At 35.8% G+C, this 11332-nt stretch overlaps 1 protein-coding gene and 1 pseudogene across 1 annotated transcript in view; both read left to right on the top strand.

Annotated features, from left to right (window-relative positions):
- The window catches only part of PEX3 (peroxisomal biogenesis factor 3), a 39539-nt gene extending 33652 nt beyond the window's left edge, over positions 1 to 5887 (top strand). Inside the window, exons 11-12 of the mRNA XM_003811551.6 lie at positions 1036 to 1132; positions 5022 to 5887. Coding sequence (XP_003811599.1) covers positions 1036 to 1132; positions 5022 to 5105 — 181 coding nt within the window. The 3' untranslated portion in view covers positions 5106 to 5887. The remainder of the gene's footprint in view (positions 1 to 1035; positions 1133 to 5021) is intronic.
- A 266-nt stretch (positions 5888 to 6153) lies between these two features.
- LOC103784958 (voltage-dependent anion-selective channel protein 1-like) lies at positions 6154 to 11314 on the top strand (annotated as a pseudogene).
- Positions 11315 to 11332: the final 18 nt, after the last annotated feature.

Consider the following 11332-nt stretch of genomic DNA (forward strand, 5'->3'; position numbering starts at 1 on the left):
ATGTCATATTTAATGTAATAAGACTAAATCTACAACCCCAACCCAAAAAGGAGTCTTGTTGTTTAAGTCATTGCATCACATACATACAGTGATACATACATGTATTCATTTATGCATCCAACAAATGTTTATTGTGCTCTAACAAGTTAAAAAGTTATTGCTGTAGTCCAGGCAAGAGATAATGCTCAGCTTGGAATCTGTTGGGCAATGGGGAGAATTCTTGGCACTTCTTTATTTGAATATAGGCAAGGGAAAGAAGTGCCAAGGATTTTCAAAAGATTTTAAGATTATTAAAAGATTTCTTTTGAGAAATCTTTAGAATATCTGATTGGGTATAGGCAAGAGAAAGAAGTGCCAGGGATAATGCCCATATTTGCTGCTTCTAGAGCCTGATAGATAATGGTGTGGTTCACTGGAGTAGGGGGGAAATACCCAACATTGTTAGTAATTAAGAGAAATGCAGATTTAACCTGTAAGATACTATTTTCACCTATCAGATGTGGAAAGATTAAAGAAAAGGATAATGTTGGATGTTGAAAGAAGGCATAATGGAGCAGATACATTCATACCCTTTGACCAAGTGATTTCATGTTTATACAAAATCTTACTTAGATTAAGAAAATTTAGGCAAAAACTGAAATGCCCAACTCTAGGGAGCTCATGATATAAATTGTCACAGCTAGAGGACAGATTACTGTATAGTCATTAAAAAACAATCAGACAAACACTTTAGAACTTTTAATAAGATGGAAAATACTCATAACAATAAAAATGCAAAAACAGTGTGCTTAGGAGGTTAGAGGTTTTTGGTAGACAAAAAAAAAACAAAGATATGTGTAAAAAAACGCCAAAAGAAATTGGTCATGATGTCAATTAGAGTTGTTATTTCTAAGTGATAGAATTGTGGGGTTTTTTTTCCTTTTTAATAGATTTCCAAAAATATTCTACAATGGCTGTGTATTACTTTTATAATTAAGATGTTAAAGTCCTGTGAGGTCATTTCAGAAAATAATCATTACTGTGATGATTTTTCAGTCTTTCCAGTGTCAGCCTGCCTTTAGCTAAGATAATTCCAATAGTAAACGGACAGATCCATTCAGTTTGCAGTGAAACACCTAGTCATTTTGTTCAGGTAAGAAGAAAGCTTGGGAGTGTTATTAAAAGCAAATTATATTTGTGGTGGTGGTCATGTTTGTCTAACATAAAGTTACATTCTCTGCTGAGAGATTTTTTCAAAAAATCACAGAACTTGGAACTACATGTAGAGTGTGGTAGAGTGTCCCATGAGAGTAATAATGGACCATAGCAAATGTGTAAGTTTGGAGTACCTTTCTCCGTGTTGTCGTCCAACACTGTGGGACTACATTTTAGTCCAGGTGTATTATAGTGGTCAGTTGAATTTATATAGCATGAATGTTTTGCATTAAGCTGTGCTAGTAAGAAGATTGATCCTTGAGGCAGATCAAGGATCCTGTTCTACACATTTTGAGGAAAACTTAAAAAATTTGTGGAGAAGTAAAGCATTTTAGTGATTAATAAAATGTAACTGTTAATAGTGCATCAATAATATGCTCACTAAAAGCCACATAAACAGTGGGTCATTTAAATGTTTTATCAGACTACCTATAACTCCATCTTATTTCTTCATTTCCATTTGGAATGCATGGAGTAATTCAGTAATTCATTGAGTAATTCAGTAATTCATTAAGTAAGACAAATATTATAAACAAAATAACTTTGAATTTCTGAGTCATGTGCAAACTTGGAAACTGTGTTATAAGTTAAAAAATTGTTTGCAATGCCAGTTGCAAACTGCTTCAATAATGTACAATGAGAAGAGACCCTATGGCCTAAGCATAAAGCTGACATCTTCTTAGTGTAACTTGTCTCAGACAATTTAGTGTATCCTCTCTGTAGACTTTTTACTCTTGGGAACATGGAGAGCACTGAGACTAAGAGTTCCTTTCCTCCTTTCACTGTGGTGTCATCAGCCTGTCCTTCACATGCACATTTTCCCACACTGGACTCTTCAGTCTTCTGTCCTCTTTCTCACCCATAAGAGCTTGGCACTTATATTGCAGAAGAAATAGTGAATAAGACTGATCTCATTTTACTGAATGTTAAGCTTCACATCTATATCAATGTGAGAAAAAGGTCATAACTTGGGGCATTTAAACCTTACCTTTACCTTTGTCCTCTTCTGTAGAAGTCCCTGGCTTGGCCAGTAGGCTGTTCATTTTGACAGATGAGTGGAAATTACAACCAAGCATAAAGCATCATCAGCCTTAATGCTTAAATAATTTTATGCACTACACTTCAATTAAAATCGATATAATTGATAATAAAAAATGTTTCAATATAGTAAAAACGCCATTGATACTAAAGTTTAGTAAAGTTTTTTAGTGTAACTGGATGTATATTAAATGTATATACTAGACCATTGATTGACAAGGCTATTACAATTATAGTTTAATTTTTTAAACTATAATTTCTATGAGTTAAAATACCAAGTGGTCTTCTTAATAAATTATCATATGCTTTACTATTTCCACTTATCTTTTTATAAAGCCTTTGCCTTGATTAGAACGTTAATTTACGTAAAATTAGTCTTTTCAAATTACTGCTACTACTTCAACTACAATGGTGTGTAGGAGAGCCTATGGTGGGAATGCTGTAGAACAGGGGTTTGGCAAACTGTACAGGGCCAGATAGTACATACTTTAGGCTTAATGCAACATACATTCTCTACAGAAACTATTCAACTCTGCTCTGGCAGTGTGAAAGCAGTCAGAAACGTACATGAACAAAAGAGTATGGCTGTTTCAACAAAACTTTATATACAAAAACAGGCAGCAGTGGATTTGGCCTGCAGGCCATACTTTGCTGACCCCTTTGGTAGAAGATATTAGGATGGTAGTTGGTAAAGGTAGGAAATGGGAGAATCAGAAAACAATCGAGAAAGGTGGTTTTTCAAATTATTTTCAAATAGCTTTCAAATAACATAAGCAGGAGATAAATTATTTCAGATTGCTTTCAGATAACATAAGGAAAGAGCTTTTATAGTGTGAACCAACCCTATGATACATAATTTTTATCTCAGACTACTGAAACATCCTAGAAGCTGCATCAGGATACAGTATTTGAACAGATTAAAGTCTTTATTATAAAGCTGATATAAGTTAGCTATGACCTATGAGCCAAATCCAGCCAAGCACCAGCTTTTGTAAGTTTTATTGGGTGACAGCATGCCCATTGGTTTATGTGTTGTTTATGGCTGCTTTTGCACTACAATGGTAGTATTTCTCAGATTTGTCCATACACCTCACATACATATGTACACACATATACCACAGTCCTCCAGTGTTTAAATCATTTTTAGTGTATAAATTAAAAACTCAATAAGATCCTTAAGATTAGAGCTTTTTCGTAACTCAAAACCAAAGCACTTCTATTGTCAAGTAGAATCTAAATTACAAAAAAACAGATTGTTCTATAATATGGCTGACGTCTACTATTAATAATTTGTTGTGCCAAAGTGAATGTGGACCTGTCTGCTACTGTTCATGCTGTTGAGCATTCAGCCTGCATTTTCTGAAGCTGACTTGCTAGTATTTTTTTTTTTATCTACTGTAACTATTCTGAAAGCTTCATTTGTATCATGTGTTTTACATGATTTGGCCTTCATTTGAAAGATTTTCTGCCTCTGTTCTTCTCTCATTAGTGCAAGACAGTTAATGTTACTTAAAGCCAATAAGAACATAAATATAAACAAATGCCCTAAAATCAGGAACAATAGTAGGTTATATGTTTTATCTTCTCAATAATCAAGAGCGTGTTTGAGTTTTCTTTACATTTTCATAGAAATCAAAACACAAAATTTCCCCTCAAATTCTTGGGCCCCTGAAAGCATGTCTGTTAATTCTGGTTTGAGAAACATTGATCTAAACCTATGTTTCATTGAACACCTAGACTGAATACTTGAAACTAAATAACATCAAATTCTCTGATGAGATAATTTAACCATGAATTGATTGAGATTAGGACATGTCTAAACCTCACTTGGATTTTCCGATACTTAAGAAACAGAGATCACTAGGGACAGGTTTACTTCCCATTTCTTTGACACTCTCAGAGGCTGTCAACCTTTTCTGTCATGGACCCTTTCACAGGCTGGTGAAGCCTATGGACCCCTTCTCAGAACAATATTTATAAGTGCATACAATAAAATACATAATATTATAAAGGAAACCAATCATATATAGTTTTCAAAATTTCTTTTAAAATTAAGTGTATGATATAGCAGTATTGCTTCTTTATTCATGCATTAAATACCAAGATATAATGAGAGTTCTGATAACTTCCACAACTGTCATATGACATGAAAATGCCTATGATTTCTATTGAAGACAAAGTCATACAACCTGCTAATGTTATCACAGTTTGTTGCCTACATTCATAATTGAAAGAGATACCAGATTTTGGTTAGAAGTTAAAGAAAATGAAGGTGTAATTTTTTTCTTATCTTTACATTCGCAAATCCCTTGGGGTGTTAATAACCCTTACACTATAGTGTATATGTGTGGTTCATGTATGTGTGTACATGTAAAATATGCACTTACTACACATATTCATACCGTATGTTAGATCTTCTAGAAAGTAATACACCCTTAACCGTGTTATGTCAGCTTCCAGCAAAAGTACCTTTACTCCTACAATTATTTATTCAACAGATACCTATCTAGCACTTGACATACACTAAAATTCATTTGAAGACTATTTGGGGTTTTTGTCCCTGAAAGTCACACTTGAATGCTTATGATACCATCATCCCTCATATAAGAACCTAAATAATAACTATCTCCTAGAATTTATTACAAGAAAAACTACTCATTTTCTTAAATGGTTTGCCTCTTGGCCTTTACCACAAAACTTAGAGCTGAATTCATCGCTTGATTGCAGAAATTAATTCAAATTAGCTATATGTTTTGCAAACTATAATGTTATATTATCATCTTTGCTAGGATCTGTTGACAATGGAGCAAGTGAAAGACTTTGCTGCTAATGTGTATGAAGCTTTTAGTACCCCTCAGCAACTGGAGAAATGATTTTTCCTTCAAGAAAAACTACAGTGGGATTCATTTACTTTTTAAAATACACTGGGTAAATCACCTATACTTAGAGTAACAGTTTGTTATCAAAATGCCTGATAAAATATATTCTTAATAAAAGTCTTCATTTCATAATGAAATCAATTTATTTGGCATCTTAATATATTTTTTTAGATTCATCAACAGACCAGTTTTTGTGGGCATATATATATACACGTGCAAATATCAGAATTGTTAATAATTTGTTACACATGGACATTTGTTCCAAACTGACTAAAAATCAATATAGATATTTTATATACATATATATATAAATACAAAATTCAGTGTACTTTACCATATTAATACTGAGGAAAAATCTGTTGGAGACATAGGTCTAGGATGTGTGAAGTTTGGAAAAATATGCTATTTAATTATAATGTTCCCTAGACTGCTGTAAACAGAAGTGAATCAGACTTTTCTCCAGCTACCTTCAAAATAATAAATTATTTGTCTCAAATATACCTTGATGGAGGACTTTTTTATTCTTATGGAAATAGTGAATTCCAACAACTGTGATGAACTATTGTTCTTTGCTATTTCTTCACTATATTTTTTAAGGTTTTATTAAAAAGCCTTAGAAAGTTGCATATTGGTTTAGAGGCTAAAATTGTGTTGATGCTGTTTACTCACCTAATTACATAGTTTTAATCATTTGTATGTACATAATTTTAAAAACTTACTTTGTATTGATTTTGAATACAGTGAAAATCTTATTGCAATAAACTATTTTAGTAAAATATTATTTTGTTGAGTTAATATTTTTCAGCTATTAATTTACTTATCCCATAGCATTTTTGTTATTATTTTGGAAGAGAGAGCATGCTAGTTTAAGTTTCATTTTAATTGGTCATGTACTTGGTGCTTTTTTGTTGTTGTTAACTTGTTCATTTAGTAAAAAGCAAATAGCTTTACTTTCTGAAAAAGAAATAATTCATTATCTCTAGTAATACGTCTGTAATTCTTCATTTAGAAGGGTAATTAGGGCAAAAGTAAATAAATCATTATATATCATTAGTATGTTGACATATATTTTCAGTAACATTGTTTTATGTTCCTCCAACGTAACATGTAGCTGAACAGTAGAAGGTAGAAAATAAATTATGACATCTCTTCTAAGGCCTGGCTAGGCCTGAAGCTCACTGCTAGGGAGTTTGTGTCTAGAATGTTTTTAAAAATAGGTAGTGGAGCCATAGCCCTCACCATAGACACCTCTGAGCCCACTGGCATTGTCTCTGAGCAGAAGATGGCTGTGCCACTCACATATGCTAATCTTGGCAAATCTGCCAAGCATGTCTTCACCAAGGGATATGGATTTGGCTTAATAAAACCTGATTTGAAAACAAAATCTGAGAATGGATTGGAATTTACAAGCTCAGGCTCAGCCAACACTGAGACCACCAAAGTGACAGGCAGTCTGGAAACCAAGTACAGATAGACCGAATATGGCCTGACATTTGCAAAGAAATGGAACACTGACAACACACTAGGCACCGAGATTACTATGGAAGATCAGTTAGCATGTGGACTGAAGCTGACCCTCCATTCATCCTTCTCCTCTAACACTGGGGGAAAAGTGCTAAAATCAAGACAGGATACAAGCGGGAGCACATTAACCTGGGCTGCGACGTGGATTTGGACATTGCTGAGCCTTCAGTCCGAGGCACTCTTAAGTGCTGGGTTATGAGGATTGGCTGGCCAGCTACCAGGTGAATTTTGAGACCACAAAGTCCTGAGTGACCCAGAGCAACTTTGCGGTTGGCCACAAGACTGATGAATTCCAGCTTCACACTAATGTGAATGACGGGACAGAGTTTGGCAGCTCCAATTAGCAGAAGGTGAGCAAGAAGTTGGAGACTGCTGTCAGTCTCGCTGGGACAGCAAGAAACAGTAACACTCGCTTCAGAATAGCAGCCAAGTGTCAGATCGACCCTAAAGCCCACTTCTCCACTAAAGTGAACAACTCCAGCCTGATAGGTTTAGGATACACGTAAACCCTAAAGCCAGGTTTCATACTGACACTGTCAGCTCTCCTGGGTGGCAAGAACATCTATGCTAGTGGCCACAAGCTTGGTCTAGGACTGGAATTTCAAGCATAAATGAATGCTGTAGAATTGTTTAAATTATTTTGCAGCATAGCTACCTTCACAATTTAGTGTATCTTTTAATGTTGTATGGCTGGGATGCAAGTATTGCTAAATGTCATATTGGACCTCCAGGTTAAAGATGATTCAGCTTTAAGGTGTTACCCTTTCAGGGGTACAGAAGAAACCCAGTTCCAAAAAGGTCCCTTCAGTGGTAGATTTGGGGAACTTGGTGGCCCCTGTAGAGATGCCAGGTTTCTTTTTTATCTAGAAATGGCTGCAAGTGGAAGCTGATAATATATAGGCACCTTGTAAATTCACATTGAGTAAATGAATGAAATTGTGATTTCCTGAGAATTGAACCTTGGTTTCCTAACCCTAACTGATGAGAGGCTCGTTGCTTGATGGTGTGTACAAACTTACCTGAAAGGGACCTTTTAAAGACAGATCTTCATGACTTGTTCCCATCCCAGGTCTTCATTACCTCTTTTACACAAAAAGATCTACAGGGTGTGGTCACTGTTTCTTTTGTGCTGTTTTGGGGTGGAGAGGGTGGATGTGATGAAGCCAATAATTCAGGACTTAATTCCTTCCTGAGTTGTGGTTTTTTTGTCCTTGCATCAGAGTATAAAATAGCTTCCAGGAGCTCTAGCTATAAGCTTGGAAGAGTCTGTATAATTGTAATCACAGGGTGACAGCACTCAGAATCTAAACTGGGCTTATGTGGTATTCTCACCACTCTATTTTTTAGCAGTTTAATGGATACATTTTAGAGTCTTCCATTTTGTGTGGAATTAGATCCTCTTCCTCAAATGCTGTAATTAACTTAAAAAAAAAAAAAGGTAATGGTCCAGCCTGGGCAACATGGTGAAATCTTGTCTCTACAAAAAAATTAGCCACGCATGGTGGCATGTGCCCGTAGTCCCAGCTACTTGTAGGGATGAGGTGAGAGAATCACTTGAGCTGAGTAAGTCAAGGCTGCATGCAGTGAGCTATGATTGCACCACTGCACTCTAGCCTGGGTGACAGAGTGAGACCCTGTCTGGGGAAAAAAAAAAAGTAGTGGTGGAGAGGAGGGAATATGCTTCTTTTCAAAATTTGACAAAATGTGATATTCTCATTTTTAATGGGGCAAATGAAAAATAGCATTTTGGTAAATTTGGGAATGAGTGTGTAATGGGCACACATCTCTTCCAACAAAATTAACCCAGGATTTCATCCAGGGAAAATTTGAGACTAAACAGGTGTAGCCTTGTAAGGAAACAAATTTGATCAGCTGAAAATTATCTCCTGGAATCATATGCGTCTGTATAACTGTGGCAGTGGAAGAGATGACAAGGTAAAAACCACATGTATTTAAAGCTACTTGGGAGGCCGAGGCCGGAGAATCGCTTGAACCTGGGAGGCAGAGGCTGCAGTGAGCTGAGATCATGCCACTGCACTCCAGCCTGGGCGACAGAGTGAGACTCTGTCTCAAAAAAATGAATAAATACAAAAATAAAGTTAATTGGTCTTAGATAGTACAAATCTGCCTTCTAATAGTATAGCAGGAGCCCTCTCATCAGAAACCTTTAGTTGTTTGGTTAATCTAAAAAGTTATTTAAATCAGGGTGTCATAAAAAGTACATATATAGACATTTTAACTTTAAATATTCTATATTTACCACTTATTTACTATAGGATCCAGGTTTTTTCTAACTTTTTAGTGTACATCTACTCAGTCGGGCTGTTGGTGATATAGTGGTACAGCATAGCTGCCTTCCCATATAGGTCTGCTGATAGATGTTCTCTAATTGTCTTTCTTGAATTCCTGGCCTCAAGGATCCTCCCACCTCAGCCTCTCAAGTAGCTGGGATTACAAGCTGGAGCTTGTAATCTAATTATCTTTCTTGTACAAATTACATGCATTACATTACATAGGTGTGAACCAGAGATGCAGAATTCTTGAAGATTTTTACTATATTTTCCCCCAATCTTTTAGAGCAGTTTTGCCCACAGTTAACCGATAGCTTTTTTTTTTTTTTAATTTTTAAAGTCAACAAACTTTTATCTAGTCTTTCCAAAGTATTTAACTTGGCTTTCACAGAAACTACAACTCTTCGCGCTTGCGTCCTTGGCTCATATAATCATCATAAAAAGTTCACCTGGCATAATCAATTTGTTGGGTAACTGTATTTGTTTCCTAGAGCAGCTGTAACAAATTACCACTCCACAAGTGGCTTAAAACGAGAAATTTATTCTCTCACACTTCCGGTGGCTAGAAATCCAAAATCAAGGTGTCAGCAGGGCCATGCTCCCTCTCCAATCTCTGCCTAGTCGTCACATGGCCTTCTGTCTCTGTGTCCTTTTCTGTCATTTATAAGGATACTGTCATTGGATTTAGAACCTACTCATACCCAATATCGGCTTATCTCAATACTTACCTATTACATCTGCAAAGACATGATTTCCAAGTGAGAATACATTCTGAGGTTGCAGGTGGACATAAGTTACTGGGGAACACTATTTGACCCACTACAGTCACAAACTCAGCCTTTGGTAAACATACCTTGCAGCAAATGGGAATAGAAAACACAACCCCTACTCAGGTTAAACAACAGAAATTTATTTTCTCACAGTGCTGGAGGCTGAAAATCCAAGACCAAGGTATCAGCAGATTTGGTTTCTTCAAAGACTTCTCTTCTTGACTTGCAGATGGCACCTTCTCACTGTCTTTATACGGCCTTTCCTCTGTGCACTTGTATCCCTGGTGTGTCTTCCCCTTCTTATAAGGACATCAATCCTATTGGCTTTAGGGCCCCGCCCTTATGACCTCACTTAACCTTAGTTACCTCTTTAAAGGCCCTGTTTCGAAATATAGCCATGTACCACATAACAGCTTTTCAGTCAATAATGGACTGCATATATGTTGGTGGTGCCATACGATTATAATGGAGCTAAAAATTCCTATCACCTAGTGACATCATAGCCATCATAAGGTAGCACAACACGTTAATCATGTTGTTTATGGTGATGCTGGTATAAACAAACCTGTGCTGCCAGTCATATAAAAATCTAGCACATAAAATGATGTAAGGTATATAGTACTTAATAAATGGCTAGGTTACTGGTTTATGCATTACTGTGCTATATGTTTTGTCATTATTTTAGAGTGTACTTCTACTTAAAAAAAAAGTTAACTGTGAAACAGCATAAGGCAGGCCCTTCAGGAGGTCTGTGAGAAGAAGGCATTGTTACAGGAGATGACAGCTCCGTGGGTATTATTGCCCCTGAAAACCTTCTAAGCAGGACAAGATGTGGAGATGGAAGACAGTGACATTGATGATCCTGACCCCATGTAGGCCTAGGCTAATGTGTGTGTTTCTGTAAAAGTAAAAAAGTTAAAAATTTTAAAAATAGAAAAAAGCTTATAGAATAAGAAAGAAAATATTTTTGTACATTTGCACAATGAGTTTATGTTTTAAGCTAAGTGTTATTACAAAAGAGCCAAAAAGCTTTTAAAAATTAAAAAGTTTGTAAAGTTACAGTATGCTTATGTTAATTTATAATTGAAGAAAGAAAAACTTTTTTTTATAAATGTAGTGTAGCCTAAGCATACAGTATTTATAAAGTCTGGTAGTGTTCAATAATGTCCTAGGCCTTCACATTCACTCACTGACTCACCCAGAGCAACTTCCAGTCCTGTAAGCTCCATTCGTGGTAAGTGCCCTATACAGGTACACCATTTATTTTACAGAATTTTTACTGTACCTTCTCTATGTTTCCATATGTTTCGATATACAAATACCACTGTGTTACTATTGCCTACAGTATTCAGTAACATGCTGTATATGTCTGTAGCCTAGGAGCAACAGTCTATACCATACACATTAGGTGTGTAGTAGGCTATGCCATCTAGGATTTTGTAAATATACTCTATGATGTTGGCACAAAAAAAAATTGACTAGCAATGCATTTCCCAGAAAATATCCCTATATTAAGTGATGCATAACTATACAATCATGGGGGATATGGCTTCAACATAAAATTCTCAGTTCAGTCCATAATACCACCAATTCCTTGCTACTCTAATGTGAAAAAATTCTCACCTCTGAGTCACAC

Source organism: Pan paniscus, chromosome 5, assembly GCF_029289425.2.
Source record: "Pan paniscus chromosome 5, NHGRI_mPanPan1-v2.0_pri, whole genome shotgun sequence".
Lineage (NCBI taxonomy): Eukaryota > Metazoa > Chordata > Mammalia > Primates > Hominidae > Pan > Pan paniscus.